Below are 18,401 nucleotides of genomic sequence, written 5' to 3' on the forward strand. Positions count from 1 at the left end.
CTGCTGACATCTCCCTAGAAATTGTAAATTCCCGGGTTTCCTATATGTACTTTCTAAGGGTTTATCATGGAGGCATCAGTAGAGACTCTGTAGTTAAGGCTGAGTTTCACACTTAAAACAAGAGATTCATCCTTTTTGTTACATATGAATAATACAGCAACAATGTTTCTTCCCCAATATTACAGCACTTATATTTCTTAAAGTTTGCTTAAATTTCTCAGTTTCTAATTAAGACTACTTGTAAATTCTCAGAAAATAGTCTTTCATTAAGAAATTGAAGTGTAAGAGATTCAGCTCCCAGCACTAGCCGGTTTTTTTTGTTTTGTTTTTTGGTCCCTAATGATCAACCACAAACTCTTTGAAATTCCCATGTTATAATTAAAAACTCACATAAATGTTGTGCCTATACAACACATTTTAAATTTTTTAGGATTAGCAGTCAATTTTCCCACATTATTTTTCATAACTGAAATTTTCTCCTTCAGCAGAGGCTGAAAAATACAATGGTCTACTACAGAGAATTCCACACAGAACTGCCTTTTTTCCAAAGCACTGCCATTTCCCATTGTTCTCAAAAGGAGCAAAGCCACAGAAATCTCTCTCCTGCTGTTATCAATGGGCCTGTCTCTGCCTCCTCACAGCACAGAAGCCTCCATCTTCCCTGATGGCCACTGTGGCTTCAGGATGATTGAGAGCAATAGGAGATGACAGCCATTTTAAAAGAGGACAATTCTTCCTGACAGATAAACTTCTGGTTATGAAAAACAAAAACAAAAAAATAACCTTTGATCCTAAATATCTTTTCAAAAGCAACCCATTGCACCAGATCTACTCAACAGATAGACCAGGATAGAGGGGGAAACTAAGTTCTATGTGTGCGTGAGCAAGAAGAGGGAGTTTTGCAGGGAATGAGGAAGAAAGTGCTGTGTACATTTTCAGCTGTTTTGCACTACGCTGGCAAAACAAAGCAGCTGCAAACTCAGGTTAACTACGCAAAATACTTTAGCTGTTCTGTGCTGCTCCAGAGTGAGATAAAGAAGCCACTGTGTACCTATATCTGGTAAAAGTTCAAAATTTTAAAAATATATATTTGTGTGAAACTGCGTATCTACAAATCATTAGAAATATTACATGGTAACATACGCTGAGTACCTTGCTTAGAGTCCCTATGGGAAATTTTTAATTTAAAAAAAAAAAAAAAAAAAAAAGGAAATTCTTTGACATAAAGAGCTCTGTCTACAAACAAGATAAGACTTGGAAATAATACAAATCAAACATTAGGTAAGCGATATTTTATAGGTATATGTAATATCCAAAGTCACCATTCTTACACCTGAGGATGTAGAAACTGAGCGTGTTAGAAACTAAAATAACCTAAATATATTAATGTATGCTAAACGAAAAGTGTGATTCGCACCCAACTTTAATTCTCTGCCGTGTCAGCGTCTTCAATTACTCCCATATATTAGAACTTATTTTGAAACTTGTTACGTATGAGGGCCAGAGTGGGCAAACTATAGCCCCAGGCCCAAAGCTCGTGGCCCCAGGCCCCTCCCGTGCTGTTCTCTCTCCCTGCATGCTCTGTCTCCACTCGGCCACAGCCTTGCTCTGGGGTGCAGGGCTGTGAACTCCTGGGACAGTTGTCCAGTTTACTGCAGAGCCCGCCTGACCCAACTTCTCTTTTTGTGCTGTGGTTGATGCAGAGGCAGCATGGCCTGCTCCAGTTGGTGCGCAGCTGGAGCACGCACCACCAGTGCTCCAGGCAGCGTGGTCAAGAGGGCACTGGAGGCAGGAAGGGGATAGGGCAGCGGGAGTTGGGTGCTGGTAGGGCAGGGGTGTTGATAGAGGCAGACGGTTGTGGGAACAGCAGGGTTAATGGGGGCAGGGTCCTGTGGGGAGGGTTAGGGTGCAGTCAGGAAGGGGGGAGGTTGGATGAGGTGGCAGGGGGCAGTCAGGGATTCTGGGGGCAGTCAGGAGACAGGGAGAAGGGGCGATTGGATGGGGCAAGGATCCTGGGGGGGAGTGTCAGGAATGGGAGGAGGGGTTGGACAGGGTGGCAGGGGTCCAGCAGCAGTCAGGGGACAGGGGTGTGTGCATGGGGCAGAAGTCCCAGGGGGTGGCAGAGAGATGGGGGCTGGGCCACAACCCCCTCCCCTAACCAGCACTCTATACAATTTACAAAACCCGATGCGGCCCTCAGGCCAAAAAGTTTGCCCACCCCGGTATAGGCAAAGATGGAATTTTAAGGATTAATGTTCATTCCCTCCTCCTATTAACCTTCATAACTGAGAGTTTCTCCTTTATCAGAAACCTTAACTCTACATGATGAAACTATGAAGGGGAAAAGCTTGCCTGTTTAAAAAAAAAAAAAAAAAATCTGTTTAATCTAATCTAGGTCCACAAATATTGTCGCCAGTCTCACAACCTAGAACGCTTTCCTTAAAGCTCCAGGTTCTAGAGGTAATTATGTAATAATCTCAGTTTTTATCTAAATAAAAAAAAGTAAGTTCCTCCCTAGTTCTTGTGGTTGTAAGCTAAAAAGCTTGAAAATGCTATGCAAGGGCACCTATAAGACCAAAAAACAGAAGACAAAAAAAGAACAAAGCTTTTTTACTTTGATGGGTGTGTTGTTTTTTTTAGAGTCTCATGATTTTAAAGCCAATATTGTTATTTCTGAGTTGTGATTTTTGAATATTCAAGACTGACAAAATTGCATTAACACAGGAATCTGTGCTCACAAAACCTGATGCAGGACTAAGGCCCAGATTATATGCTACAAAGAAGCAGTGGCAACACAATGCGGTAGCGGGGAGATAGCGGAGAAGAAACAGTGGGTTGTGGGCACAGTAACAAGGTTATAGAATAAGGCCCGGCTCCCGCAAGATCCTGCGTGTGGATGACGGATGCAACGCCACAGTAGTGCATGGCTAGGTACCCCCAGGACGTGTTTTGCTGCCTGGGAGACACTTGCCTAAATCCTACAATGACACACACACCCCCCCGAGGCCTTAGTCCCGCACACACTGACAAACGCAGGGAGCCGCAGCCTTCTCCCGCACGCCGCTACGCGGGGCCCTAGTAGGAGCTTGGCGTCTGTTGGTTTTGCAAAGAGAAGCGGGGAAGCGAAGCGCCCCTCCCACGTGTTGCCGTGGGGCTCCGGGCCTGCCTGCTGGCGGCACTGCAGCCGCTACACGCACACACTCACCTACGTCGGCAGGGGCTGAGAGTGGGGCAGGGCCTAGGGTGACGGCTCCGCAAGCCCCGGGACAGGTGCAGCGGCCCTGCGCGTGGGGCGCATGGGCGACTGACCGGCACTTAACGGAGACAGGCACCCCGCCCACCTACCCCCAGGCGCTGCGGGGCGGCCTCCTCCTACCGCCCCCCCCCCCAACTGCTCTAGGACACAGGCCCCGCCCGCACCTTCGGTGGCTCCGCGACAAAACCCGCAGCGTTGCAGGGGACGGGACGGGGCGGGGCGGGGCCGGGCCGTGCGTGCTCGCGCCCGACCAGTATGTAGGGCGCGCGCGCGCACTCCGGCAGCCTTCATCACGCCAACCCGTCCAGGCACCAGGTGAGGCTACGGGGTAAGGGCGGCTGGAGCGAGAGGGCGACCTGGGACCGGTTTTAGACACCTCACTCACCCGGGCGCCGTCGGGTAAGGACGGGTAGGTGGCAGTTTTAGAGGGAGAGCGCTACCCCACCCCACAGTTGCTAGCTGCTGCTTAGCGCATGCGCTGTTGGTGTAGCTGACCCTGCGCATGCGCATTGGCCATTTAGAAACTGCTGCTGCCGATATTCTTCCGGCATGGGCGGGGTCCGCTCGCCTGGGATCCCCCCCCCCCCCAGCACGCGCCCGCTCTACCACCAGGGGCGTTGGGGGCCCAGGGGGAGCGCCACCTCCCCCCTTGTTTCGCCGCGCACGGGGCAGGCGCCCTGTCAACCAGCCCGTTCCACGGCTGCCGCGGGGAGAGCTACGCTAGGCCCAGCCCCAGTACCGCCGCCCCCGGTTCCTTGGGGCTCTCAGTCCAGCCCCGCCGGGTTGAGCGAGGCAGGGGGGACGCTTCGACCCAGCAGTGGTTGCGCGGGGGCAGATGACCCACAGAAATGCTTGCGGATGAAGGATATACAGACACCTGGGCTGAAAGAAAATGAGAACTATCCAGTCAGCCATGATGTGGAGGGAAAAGAGACACCAAGCACTGCCTGGGCGCTGCCAAATGTCCACCTTGACCAAGGTCTCTGGCAATCCCTACACACGTTGCCTTCATTTCCTGGGTGGTTTCCTGCTTTCCTATTGACCTTCCCTCTTCCACTAATTCACTGACATCACCATAATCTTCCCACTAGAAATCCGTTAATGTGCAGTGAGGGATGCCTCTGCCCTAGGGATGCCTGACTCATTCTAGGAAGAGGAGCTGTGAATGAGGTATGAGTTAGGGGCAGTGCCACTCTCAGTCCTCTGTCAAGCTCCCACTGATGTCAAGAGGAGTTTATGCAAACATTAAATATAGTACAATATAGGTGTAACATTTTAGACAGTAATGTTACCTGTATTTTCTCTCACCTTGAAGGAGGGTATTTGCCTCAAAATTAGCACCACGGTTGCTGCTTCTGTTTCTTTACCCCCTGTCATCTCTTCTCTGTTTTTCTCTCATATTTATTTTCTTCCTCCTGTTTTGTGCCTCTCCCTCTTATCTGCTCTTTGCTCTCTTCCTTTTTTGTACTTTTCCACATTCTCCTTCCCCCATTCGTATGCACCTTTGTTTTTCTCCTGCATCAAAGTTTAAATATAGAGCCTGCTACTATAAATTAGGAGTGGCTAGGTTTGTAGGATCCTAGTTAGTTTCCCTTTCCAGGTGTAGATAGACTCAGAAGGAAACTCACTAACCCTCATCAATTTCTTTCTCCTCAAGCTCAGAAGCTTTGTGACATATGATTAGGACCCAGATCCTCAAAGTATTTACTCTTCTAACTTTCTAAATGGCCTAAATACCTTTGAGGACCTGGACTTAGATCCATGCAACCATGAACAGTTTCTCTTTGCAGCCAGCTTTGTGTTAAAAACATGGAACTGCTGATGAATCAGCATCTATTCCGAAAAAGCTGAGCTGAAATGTAATTTTAAATTGGTATGCAGAGTGGATAAATAATTGCTCCCACTTTGAGCTTGACATCCAGCTTTCCTGGGTTTCAAGAGGGAAGTTCTAAATTGGTAATGAATAAGGAAGTGAGTGAAGGGAGGAGGATGGTATAGGTCCTATAAGGCTAATGGGCCAGACAAGCAAGGAGTCAGTAGCCTTAGGGGAAGAGAGAGAACACAGTTATAACCCAACAGTGTTCATCTTGGGTTCTGTAGCTGTGCTTCTATAGTTCCCATAGCGTAGACATCACTAAAGGAAAATGTAAAGGATGGATGAAAAGTTATAGTGGGTAATAAAAACAAAAAACACTTCCGTGTCTAAATGGAAAGGGATAAAGGTTAAATGCCCTATCAAAATATATTTAAGCCGTGCTGTTATGCTGAAAGAATAAGGAAGGTGAGTGTTAAAGGCAGGGTGGGAGGTGTACATGTGAGGAGTTAAAGTGATCAGATGGCAGACTGCTAAATGGCTAGAAGGATTCCCAACCATTATTATTGTCAAATGCAATTTAAAAACAAAAAGATAAAACACAAAAAGCACATTTAGGAGCACAAGACCCTTTTAAAGACCATAGCATTTCTTCACACAGAGTGATGTGAGGAGGGTGCAGACTGGTGGCTCTCTAGAATGTTTTGTGAGTTTTTTGCACAACTGGGGAGTGAGACTTTCTCTTCATGTTTGTGGGTGGTGGAAAAAAGTATCTGCAGAAGGTGAATGAAGTTTAATGTTCTGTACTGAATTAGTTATGCATACTCTGTTGCTACTGATGTTTCCATTTTGCCAAGGCATTTTAGCATTATTTTTTTTATTTGTGTGCCACCAAGTGGTAAAATTTTGAACTGCATTTTGTACTAAAATATATGTAAGAAATCTGGTATCAGAGGGGTAGCCGTGTTAGTCTGGATCTGTAAAAAGCAACGAGTCCTGTGGCACCTTGAAGACTAACAGATGTATTGGAGCATAAGCTTTCGTGGGTTAATGCATGCGTCCGACAAAGTGGCTATTCACCCACGAAAGCTTATGCTCCAATACATCTGTTAGTCTTTAAGGTGCCACAGGACTCGTAAGAAATCTGCTGTAGTTTGAACATAGCCACGATGCGGCTCTCAAATATCAGTTCTTCCTAGGGTGCAGAGCTCCAATTAGAAAATAATACTTACTTTTTTTCAGCAAAAATATAGCTAATAAAGGCCAGTAGTTCTCAGCCATGCAGTTACTTGTTTTATAATGCCATGGTCTAGAACCTTAGCCACTGAACTTTCTTCCTGTGGACCTTACTTGTGATCTATAACGCCCTGCAATCAGACAACTAATGATGCCAAGTATTGTGGTGGACTTGAGATGTGGAAGACTAAGATAGGAATCACCAAACAAATTTTCACTGATGAATGTGAGTCGGTTTGAACCCAGGTCTCTGAAGGCAAAAGGATGTGCTGAGTTATCAAAAATTAGTTAGAGAAGGAAAAGGTAACATTTCCTCTGTTGCCTTTAGGTTAAGGGACAAATGGCAGCCTCCTCTTCATCCTCTTCAGCTGGTGGAGTCAGTGGAAGCTCTGTAACTGGATCTGGGTTCAGTGTCTCGGAACTTGCCCCACCACGGAAAGCCCTCTTTACATACCCCAAAGGAGCTGGAGAAATGTTAGAAGGTGAGTGCTGTTTCACATTTTGCTGTCAATAAACTATTGTTGATACAGTTTACAGAATACATAAAAAGTTGGGACCCTTAATGTCATTTTAGGCACAAAGCAGCCAAAGGATTTAATTGTAAGGGGAAGGAGATCTGGGTAGGCGGTTACTAGGTCTATCTCTGCTTTCAGTATATCCCTGCCACCATGTTCTTTCCTTCATTCCTAAAATTATGATAATTTATCTACCCCTATTTATCTCAAACTTTAAAATGGCATAGGATTGTTCTTCCTTCATATGTTCAAAAAAATTATCCAAACAGTCTGATTTTTAGACCCGTAAAACAAAAATCTCAGACTTCACAGAAAGCATGGCAGCAGTTGGGACAGGAAAGACTGCATCTGACAAAGTGAGAGCATGACTGTGTCAGCTTCTTATTGCTAGCTGCTACTTTGGTGTCATAACTGAAAATTACTATAGAGATGACTGATCGGGTTATATTATTCTTTCGCAAATCTTCTTCTATTTAAGTTCATAGGATCAGATTCATGGCTGTGCCAGCGCAGAAACAGAAGGCAAGGCAGCTTGTGGCTCCAATACTCAGGGACCAAGATGGCCTATTTTGGCTGCAGCATAGAGTAGAGTAGCACTGAGGGCTAACTTGTACCCCTACTCCAGTGGGCCATGCAGTTGTGAAGGTTGCTTCCACCATCCTGTGCCTTCCCAGGCCCTGTGCCCATGCAGGGGAAAGAGGACTTGCAGAGGTGGCACAAAGCTGGCAGAGCCATGCACAGAGGTGGCATATAGGCCCTCTGTGATAGTGGGGCAAATGCATGCCATATGACCATTTTGCATCAGCTTACCTTATGCAACGGGGCTGTAGTACAAAGATGGATCCGGCCTATGGGACTGTTTTCAGATTGCTGAATAATGGACAAATTCATCCCTGCTGTTACTGAAGTCAGTGGAATTACGGCAGGGATGAACTTGGCCTTACATGTTTCATTTGAGTATCTGAAATGCAATTGCGTTTGTCTAAAATCTAATAATAATTTAGATCTAATCATCTAATCTCCAGTTAAATATGAGCGTGTGCTCTTATGATATATGCTTCCATTTTCCTAGTGTTGGGCATTTGACTGGTTCAAAAATAACTGGTCAGTTAACTGGTCAGATATTTTAAGGCACTAATTTATTAGAGCAATAACAAAAAAGAGTAAGATTTTATGCTTTCCTATAGGCCTAGCCTTAAATAAATACACATGCCTAATTACAAAAAAGTTACTTACTTGAGTTATTTTAACTCAGAAAAATGCAAAACACAATTAAAGTTCTAAAAAAATGAATAATTACTATTACCTTTTTAGCAATATTATGTTCACATTTAAATGTGAACATTATTCAAGACTGAACAGTTACAAAAGAAAAGAAAAATGAAATTAAGTAGAAATAAACATATAGCAACTATAAAAGAAAAAAAGTCATTTGTAAATGCACCTATGCTAAGTAGGCCACAGGTCCATGCTTTAAGCAGCTTAATGGCTAAGAATCTGTTCCCTTTGTGTTGGGTGAGGCAGTTCAATGACTATGAATCTTCCTTTCCCTCCCCACTCCCTTAAGAGTTAATTTCTCTGTTTGTCTAGTCAGTTTAGATTGTAAGCTCTTTGGGGCAGGGACTCTGTCTTTTAACCTGTTTAATGTCCTTTGTAAGCTGCGATATAAATTAATGGCCTAGTATACAAATAAATATATACATACAATGTTTATTTTAAAGATTCAAGCCAACCAGGATGCTCAACTTTCAATTAATTCACCTTCCTCAACAGTGATGAAGATATTTAAGTAGACTTGCTAACAGATGGCACCATGATGCAATCCAAAAGATAGGCCACCTCCTATATCAGAGTATTCTTGCTGGAATATTTTACAATATTTGACAATGATAAATAAGTTGTGATGTGCTCAGATGAAAGGAGGTTAATGTTCATTGTTTTAATACATAAAACTACTCAATTGTCCAGCCCTCCACTTGCCCTGTTGTTTTTTCTATTTGCCTTCTGCCTTTTTCCCCTTACTTTTTAGCTGCAGGAGTGCAAGGTCAGGCAAAAGCGTCCTTCAGTTGATTATGGGTGGGAAACACAACATGCCTGTGATTGAAACTCATAGTTTTTAGTTCTGTAACGCTGGGGTTTTGGTATAGTACAGTGTGTTATGTTCATTAGAATACATGGGTCTCCTGCTGCTCCCATTTAAGTCAATGCCCTATATTTGAACAGCAGCACTAATATTGTCAGTTATGGTGCTGATGTGATCTGCTTTTTCAGTGTAGTTTGAAGGAACAGTGGCTTGGGTGATCTAAGCATCAGCATCACTTAAACTCTGGAACTACCGGTTAATCCAAACAGGGTCAACTCTGGCTTTTGTTTCTCTGTGGTAAATAAACAGATTCCTCGCAGTTTACTTGAGGGAGAGGCGGGTCTTTGAGATCTGTCTGCTCTTATTGCACACAATGTAAGAATAGGGCCACGACTGTGTAAGCCCCGATGTTTGCCTCAATTTCATGGCCAGAATTTCCCCTCCCTTTGCTGTTGTGCAGTGAGCTGTGTGTCAGTTACAGTCCTTTCTAGCTTGGAAGTGATTGTGTTTCAGTGGTGTTGTATGTATAATTGTGAATGAAAGACACTAGATAATTTAAATTTATCACCTAATATTACTTAGGTTAGTTGATGTGTTGGGTACTGATAGCGCTGTAGTAATTACATATTATGCCATATCACTAATTAAGGTTTTTAGACATTAGTCTGTACGCCAGACTTGAAATAATTCTGACTAAAGACTTGTTCACAGAACTTAATGAGCCCTCAAAATAAATTGAAAATTATGAAATACTTCAGCTTACTGACTTGATGGGTGACTCTGCTTCAGAAGGTCTAGCTGGCAGAATAGAATTTTCGGTATGTAGGCTTAAAGGGCCCAGGTAAGCTGGTAATAGCAGTGTTTCATTTGAAAGATATGGTGGGATGCATATGTATTAAAATAAAACATAATGAACATTAATATCCTTTTATTTGAGCACATCACTAATACAGTAGAGGGCATTTTAATTGCAAAGGACGCTTGGAAGATGAGCCAGTATGACAATGGTATTCTGATAATGGTGAACAGTAGATCAGCCTCTGATTCATCCCCTTTTAAATAGAACTGGATCCTGGGATGGGATTTTCCAGGACTGGTGCCAAGATTCTCATACTTAAAATGCCCCAACCTTTGAAATTTTCTCCTCTTGTTTAGTTTAGGAGCCTTTTAGGATGTGAGGCAAGATACATTTATTTGATATAGCTTTTGGTCGATCTGTTCCTGATAACATGGTGACTAATCTATTTTGAGTGGCAGCAGCAGTTTAATGCTATCCTCATTACAGGATGCTTCATTTAATTTAGGCTTTTAATTTCTTAGATAACATCCCACATGTTCTTTCTTCAAATGGATACAGTTGTTAATGTGCTGGCTGCATATTGTGGTGGCCTTTTTTCAAAGAAAGCAGTTAAAATATTCATAAACGTTACCCAATTGTACCTCTTTTTCAGGTAGTTTTAGAATTTTTTAAAATAACGTACCCTTGGATTCTTTAAGAGATTTTGGACTTACCGGTAGTACTATCAAGAGGAGATTTAAATAATGTTTTTTGTCATATGTTATTGACAATGTATTGCAGAATGCCTTATTTCTAAGATGCTTTAAGATACATGAGTAATTTTAACCTGCATGGGGTTATGATGATTCTTGTGGAAATTACAAGGTATGGAGGGAAGTTAATATATTTGATTATTTAAACTCTGAGTAAGCCAGGGATTGCCAGAAGATTACCTAACTTCTACTTAGCTTGCTTCCAGTTTAATATTTGCTAAAAATCAATTGAAAAAGGAATGATGTAATGTTTATGGTTTTGTAGCATTTCTGTAAGTACAGCCTAGTTGCTTAAGTGATAGGCTCTGTACAAATGATTAAAAATGTAATGCAGAATAATCACATTCTGCCATATCAGATAAATCAGGTGAAGTCTAAGGATTGCATATGCATGAGCCTATGTTTGGTGTCTATTCAGTGTACTGAAAATTCACTTTCCTTGGGCCCTGTTGTTCAGCCTTTATTCAGGCAAAATTCCCATAATGACAGTTGGCAAGGCTTAAAAACGCCACTCATCTTCTGTTGAGCAGAGTGAAAGATACTGTCAGGGCTAGCCTTTGGGGTGGTTCAGTCTCAGGAGGGATTTGAGTCTGGTTCACTTCAGGGGGTTCAGTCTGGGGAGGGATGTGGGTCTGGTTCAGTTTGGTCTGGGGAGGGATGTGGGTCTGATCTGATTTGGAGGGTTGGCCTGGTCTTTTGGGGACACAGCTGGTCCTGATACTAGATCCTCATATAGTCCCCCTCCCTCCCTGCAACCAGGTCACTTTCCTCACCTGGGCTGCTCTGTGAGGAATCAGGAGCTGCTGCTCTCGTGCCCTGTCCTTACGCAGACCAGCTGGGGAAAAAGGCCTAGATGCAGGGAGCCCTAATGTTGCTCTTCACTCCCTCCCTCACAGCCTCCTTGGGGTGTGCGGGGGAGAGGAGCAGCAATGCCAGCTGCTTCATCCATCCAGATCAGTTTCCCCACATGGGTGCAGGAGGGGGATGCAGGGATTAGGGGTACAGGAGGGGGAAGCAGGCCTTTGGGGTGAAGGGAGGGAGGAGAGCCTGGGGATCCCATGGGAGCTGGGGGCACCAAAATGCAAATTTGCCCAGGGTGCCATTTTCACTAAGGCCGGCCCTGGATACTGTACTACCACTAACCCTGCAATTTAAAAGATAGTGTATTCATCTTTTTATTAATACACTTAGCACATTTCCTATAGTTTTGTTAGACTTCCTTCTCTTTCCTGGTTTCACTCCACTGTACCTATCATGGATCCTTGTGTTATCTTCAGTGTCCATTTCTTCATTTTGGTCTCCTTTCACCATATTGTGTTTTCTCTCTCTTCCCCTATATTGTTGGTCTTCTCTCATTATGCTTATTCAATCAGTCTTTCCGGCCTGCTCCACTTATGTCCACTCACTTCTATCCAATCACACACACAGCTAGAAAAGTTTTTATCAGATACCTAGTAAACAGGATTAAACCATTAGCCAAAGACTGATATGAAAGATGAGGGACCCTACTGTCTAGGGGCAAGGCCCAGGTAAGAAGCCAACTTCTCTCCACTGTTGCTGCTCAGATAGTGGAGGATCCTGGGACTTCTACAATGGTGCTGCCCCTGCACTTTGGTTAAATCTTTAGTATCATCCAGTAGCTTGTAGGTGTCTAATAAACTGGCCCTTTCCTTTCCCCCCTCCACCTCTGGTTGCTGGAAGGGAGGAGCATTTTATTTCTGTTTCACCTGAGTGACCTGGATGCTATGGAGGTGGATGGACCTTTACCAGCCTATTCTTCCCCAACCTCCTGGCTGCTGCAGTGGGGAGCTACACTGCTGTATGCCAGTGTTCTCAATGACCGGTCCGTGGACTAGCGCCAGTCCCTGAGAGCTACCTGACATGGTTTAGGAAGACAGTAAGCCAGTCCCTGGTATCAAAAAGGTTGAGAAACACTGCTCTATGCCACCTCGAGGTTGGTTTTTAGTTCTTACTGTGTTGATCTATCGCCTGTCTCTGCTGTTGCCCAGTTTCTCAGGCAACAGCAGAGTGAAAATGAAGTGTCAATCTGTTTTACTGCCATCCACTGGGTTCTGAATAGCTGCACTGAGGCCAAAAAGACTTGGTTTTCATTGTGCTGCAGCTTGACAAAGCTTCATCCAGTGGCAGAGGCACTTGGGTCATCTGCAGATAAGACATCTGGCTTTCTGCTGTCCTGGGGCAAGTGGACTTTTCAGGCCATGGGAAAAGGAGTTTTGCATGAAATGAGAAGGGGGAAAATAGGATTTCTGACTATTAAGTGACATGCAAAATTGAAGACTGTTATTGAGCTTTATTAGAGATTTTACTAGAAATCTGCATATGGCAGCTTCTGACTCTTCTCCTTGTGGGATGAACTGAAAGGAATAAAATGAAGATCACACCCAGAATTATGTATTTGATAGGTATGATGCCTTTGAAAGTATCTCCTGTCATGTTCACACAACTAAATAACAGTTAAAATTAACTGTAGACTGTGTCTGATGATGTAAACAATCCCTCATCAACATTTAAGAACCGGGGTAACATGCTTTTTCCTAATGTCTTTATTATTAGCTCCCATTGTCAGAAGAGACTCTTCTAGAATTATTACATACTTATTAGGTTGAGGACTAAGTTCAACCTGGCTTTTCCATCTGGTAATTTATAGGTCACTTCCTGTTTGGAGCATCTCCACCCTTTTTAAGAGGAATCAGATTCAACATTAGTTTACTGTAAAGAGTTTGCTAAATGTGATATGGAAAGTTCCAGCCTGTTCGTGTCCTCGAGAATCTGGACTTAGGAACACTCAGTACAGACAGTTCTGTGATAATACAAGTATTATAGATTGCAATAAGGTTTCTGCTATTTGTGGTGTCACATTCTGGGATTTTTTCAGTGAACCATGAAGTACCAAGTAGGCTTGAGGGGAAGGAGGAATAATTGCAAAAGGTCAGTGAAAGCTGACTTCTGAGCTGAATGCCTGGCTAGTAGGGATATTTCAGCATGGAAATCTGTACTTAACTTGTCTGATTTAGTTAGCAGCTCATTTTTAAAACTGGTACTGAAGTACTACGTTACATGCAATAAGACATGACAAGATAGTGAAGGACATTAATAAATTGATATATTTTAATGCTTGGCCATCTTAGTTGATACACAAGAACATAGTCTGGCAGAAGAAAGATGTCTTTTCTTTGGAGGACTCTGTCCTTTGACTTTAAAGTTCATTTAGCAAAGAATAGATGTGTCTTAACTATTATTTATCCTAATAGCCACACGTATTAGCGCTCAGTCTGTATAAGAGCTTCTCTCCTTTGTGCTGATAGAGAGCTGGAGTGATCCACAGAATTGTAACTCTTTGCCCTTAGCTTTTTAGAATGACATTTTGCACGCACAAAATGGAATTATTTTAAATGGCTTGCGTATAGAATAAAAAATGCTGGAAGTATCACTTAACCATGAAATTGTAATCCACTATAAGGTTATCTATTGTTCCATATATTCAGTAATCTGTCTGTGGCATCAGATGTACTCTTTTCTACCTCAGAACTTCAAGATAATTAGATTTTATCATCCTTAAGGAAGTGGCTATGTATTATAGCCCTTTCAGGTGCTGAATAAAACATTTTAAAATGGTGGAAATGGGAAGCCCTGCCTACAGGTGCAGAATCAGTTAATGTAAGAATAAACCATGATGCTGATAGAGCAAGGCTTACGTATAAATAAGACAATAACTATTGTTTTCCCTGAGAAGACCTTTTATATTAGGTAATAATGCACAGTCAAGGCTTGAGATATGATGGTACTAAAGAGTTTAAGACACTTATGAGTTGTTGTGTACGCTAAACTCTAGTTGACAGCAGTGGGGCTCTGTACTTTGCAGGATCAGGCCCAGTTTTTTTTCCTCCAATGTAGGTATCTCTTTTCTGATTTATTGACTCTATATTTGCATTTAGCAAATATAATATGGTCTATATGTAACGGATAGGCTGATGGACCATAGCTTGCTTTAAGGTTTGTATTAAGTACAGATTGTGTCAAGTACTACATCTCTCTAGAGCCGGGTCTCCTTTCATTGTGCTTTCTATATGACAAAAGTGCACATGACTGGCTGAGATGTGGCACACTGTAGTGTTAGTATGAATTATCAGCTTAAAAAGAAAGACAGCGGCCTCTTCCCTTTTCATTCAGGCAGGGATTGTGGATTGAGATGCCTTCCACAAACCATTTATGCTAAACATTTGTTTTTATATTGCCCTGCACTGCCCTCAGCCAAGGAGTAATTCACAATTATGAACACAAGTCAGTCACCCTACAACTTCCCAAAAAGCCATTCACAGCTGAGTTTCTATAGTGTCTTCAATTATCATTCTCCTACCATTTTTCAGGACACTGTCTGGCATAGACACAGTGCTTGGTCCTGTAATTGCATTGGAGAACACGTAAATCTTAATTGAAATCGCAGCACTTTTGTTACACTTACAATAAACCAATGTAATTTTAAGGGTGAAATGTCATGTCATTTTGTATTTGGATAGACAAATTGTCATTTGTCATACAAAGGCTACTCAACTAATTTTTAGCTATATTTTCAGAAATATAGGGAAAACTTGAGCTTTATGGAGCACCTTTCAAACTATATCTCAAAAGACTTCCTCAAGAAGAGGTAGATCTTAAGAGCCATGACTGTGTGGGCAAATGCAATAATTTTTATTAACTCAGCAATAGTTCTCAGGCTGTAGATTATTCAAGTTTCTTTTATTAAGGAAAAGACTGTTGGCACAGAGACCAAGATTTTTTTTTTAATCAAAATGCCATAGCATCTTTCATATCCATCTTGACAGCAACCATCAGAAACAGGCAAAAGGGGTACCATGATACCAAACAGTGCAGCAGCACACCCCCTCTGTGCTCCATTTCCGTGTCAGCACTGGGTATAAGTCAAAGCCCTCATGTGGGACTTCAACCCACGGCTTCCTGGCCCAGAGACCAAAGTGCTGCACGTTACCAGAATAGGACAAAGTGTCTAAAATAGGTGAGCAGAGGAAAAGCACATTCTGAATATAAAAATTATAGAAAGCTTCTCAGTCATAGAACTTAGGAAAGATTAAATCACTCTCTCTTTCGTTTACAGATGGCTCCGAAAGATTCCTTTGTGAATCCGTTTTCAGCTATCAGGTTGCCTCTACATTAAAGCAAGTGAAACATGGTAAGCACTCAAGTATTGTATGTTTTTTTTGTGAGCGTGTGTATAAGTTTACTGAGAAAGCTGCAGGAGGATATCGCAAAGGTCAACAACATATTGTGTCGTGAACCACAAAAAGCAGAATGGTTATTTAAATTAACTTCCTGAATTAGCACTAAGTGAGGCTATTGTTAGGTTCTTTTTCAAACATGGTGCAAATATTGAGTTTAATTCACACAGCGTGGGGGTGGGAGCAGAGACTTTCTAACCTCATTTTCCATTGCTCTGTGCTGTACTGTATCTACTCAAGTGGTGAGGTCTGAACAGTAGGCAGAGAGTGGGAACCTTACAAATTCTAATCTTGGCTGTAATAGAGACTCACTTTCTGGCCGTAAGCATGTCTACCCTGCCTGCGTCAGCTGAGTCAGGTTTGCAGGGCTTGGGCTGAGGGGCTGTAAAATTGTGGTGTAAATATTCAGGCTTGGGCTAGAGCCCAAGCTCCAGGACCCTCTGAGGGGGGAGGTCCCAGGCTCCAGCTGAAGCATTTACACTGCAACACCACTCCTCTGATTTCTCCCCCCTGCCAAAGGTTGTGTGTATGTTCCTTATTCCCCATCCCCATGTCAGGGATTTTGTGTGTACCTCCATACTCCCCATTATTATTGGTGTGGGAGATAAGTCATTCACAATGTCAACATGTTAAAGTCTATTGGGAGAATGATCAGAGATGAGATGGGATACTGTTATGCTGGAGGCCATTAATGGGTTCCATCTAGTAAGTGTTTGATCTATAGAAGAGGTACTAGAATCTGTGGGTGTGCTAATCAGATGGCAGGGTCTCCAGGTGTCCTCTCATTTCTCCCCTTTAAGTTTTCCCCCAGATCAGTAGGGTTCTGCCCATTGATGGCTAGGACATTCTCTGGAATTGATTGGCTGCAACATTCAAATGTTATGTTATATACATACAAAAAAATACCACTGAGTTGCATTTAAGGCCTCCAGTTATTTATGCTAAAGAAAATAGCCTCACATTGGTTTTCAGCTTCTTACACTAAGAAGTCTGTGTTTCCCTCTTGTGGTCTTTGATCCACATTAGTGCCTTAGTGTGTTCAGGGAGCTGCAGATACATCTCCTGTCTCACACTGAACATATTTTTTTTTAGTCCTTGAAGAAGGTTAATGAAGTCTGTTCTCTTGTATGATCTGATAAAGTCTTTGCTTCTATAGGGAAAATAAAAAAAAAATTGATAAATGTTCAGACTAGTCTGACACAGTGGAGCAAAACTGTTTTCCAGTGCCTGGATTATTAGGGAAGGACATCCCTGCTGCAAAGGATAATACATCTAATTAAAAGATTTAAGTGAAATGTTATTCCAAATGTTTATCTTTGCACTTCTTGTAGATCAACAGGTTGCTCGGATGGAAAAACTAGCTGGTTTAGTGGAAGAACTGGAAGCAGATGAGTGGAGGTACAAGCCAATAGAACAGTTGCTGGGGTTCACTCCATCCTGAGGCTGAAAGCTTTGGGATCACTGGTGTTGAAAGACAACACAAATATACAACACTTGGGATTGATTTTTAAATATGCTGCCATTTATCAGTGTGTTCCCAGGTGTATCATGTTTTTTTAAACCCACACCAGGTGGCTCTGTAATTGCAACTTACTGGATACTACCACAGAACTGTAAATCCTTTTAGTCTTCTGCAGGGTAGACATTTGGTAATAATTCAGCAGGGCCTGGTTTCTGTAACTTATGAAATACAGTAAGTTTTAAAGGCTTGGCGAATAGCCTGTTTGTTTAAAGGAGAAGGGAAGGTTATTGTAAAAAACCCGATCATTTATACTCACAATGGAATGTACGTGCCTGAACTGGCCAGGTAATATCAATCATTCAGGACCTGGATACCTTTGAGTCCAAATCCTGGAGGGAAAAAGCACAAGGCACTGAATGGAAAGAAGATTCTTTTTGAAGGTGAATGTGATAAACTGTGCAGGGTCAACTGAAGAGAAAAATGTTAAGCAATTTCTATATTTAGATCTCCTTGTTTTTGCTGAGTCTTTTCTCTCTGCTGGCATGTTTCTTTTTTGACTGTACACAGAATATGAGAAGGGAACTGCAGTTTAATGCAGAGGCAGTGACTCAAGACACTGAAATCTGCTCTCACTTTACCATAATGTACAAAACTGTTCAATGGCCAATAAATTTCAAGAGTTTGAAGTCTGTTTCTTTAACTTTTCTAAGGCTTGGGGACATGAGGAAACACAATCAATTGTTTTATGGACAAGATGGGATGTTATGGAGCAGAAGATGCAGCTCCATAGTTATAATGGCAATCCACCTTCAAACTTAAGCCCAATTTTAAAAAAATAAAATCGCCCAAAAGAAGCCAAGTCTTCCTTGCCTTACTCTTGTCATCCTTTTAAAATGTGCCAAAAATATATCAAAAGTGCAAAGCAATATTACTAGGTTATAAAATTCCATCTCCTATTCAAGGAATCCATTTCTAATATAGTGTAACAGTAATATACAATATTACTCAGTTACGTGCTACACAGTACAGTTACAGTTTCTGCATACTCAGAAAATGTACATCATGTCATGTGCTGATACATTTCATATCAAGCAGATTATGAATATAATATCTTAGTACTTACATATGATACATTTTTTCTGGGGGAAATGTATCATATCTGAATCTCACAACATCCCTCAAAAGGAGGATAGTAATATCGGTCACAGTTCAAGGCAACTGCACCTGTAT

The 18,401-nt window shown here is 42.4% G+C and overlaps 2 protein-coding genes across 6 annotated transcripts in view; one reads left to right on the plus strand and one right to left on the minus strand.

The window, feature by feature from the left end:
* ASCC1 (activating signal cointegrator 1 complex subunit 1) overlaps positions 1 to 3,741 on the minus strand; it is a 57,002-nt gene extending 53,261 nt beyond the window's left edge. For 3 of the 4 annotated variants that reach the window (XM_032783313.2, XM_032783319.2, XM_032783318.2), the window contains exon 1: positions 3,206 to 3,504. The gene's annotated coding sequence lies outside the window, so the exon portion shown is untranslated. Of the gene's footprint in view, positions 1 to 3,205; positions 3,505 to 3,641 lie in introns of those variants that run through there. The other variant, XM_032783315.2, reaches the window with a different exon arrangement.
* ANAPC16 (anaphase promoting complex subunit 16) lies at positions 3,484 to 17,857 on the plus strand. 2 transcript variants are annotated; one of them, XM_032783322.2, is made up of 4 exons: positions 3,484 to 3,571; positions 6,634 to 6,787; positions 15,589 to 15,663; positions 17,041 to 17,857. In XM_032783322.2, the coding sequence occupies exons 2-4, from the start codon at positions 6,646 to 6,648 to the stop codon at positions 17,148 to 17,150; spliced, it is 327 nt and encodes a 108-aa protein (XP_032639213.1). In that variant the 5' UTR covers positions 3,484 to 3,571; positions 6,634 to 6,645; the 3' UTR covers positions 17,151 to 17,857. The 2 variants fall into 2 exon arrangements, with proteins under 2 accessions (XP_032639213.1, XP_074928751.1); XM_075072650.1 differs by lacking the exon at positions 3,484 to 3,571 and adding an exon at positions 4,315 to 4,426.
* Positions 17,858 to 18,401: the final 544 nt, after the last annotated feature.

This window comes from Chelonoidis abingdonii, chromosome 15, assembly GCF_003597395.2.
Source record: "Chelonoidis abingdonii isolate Lonesome George chromosome 15, CheloAbing_2.0, whole genome shotgun sequence".
NCBI lineage: Eukaryota > Metazoa > Chordata > Testudines > Testudinidae > Chelonoidis > Chelonoidis abingdonii.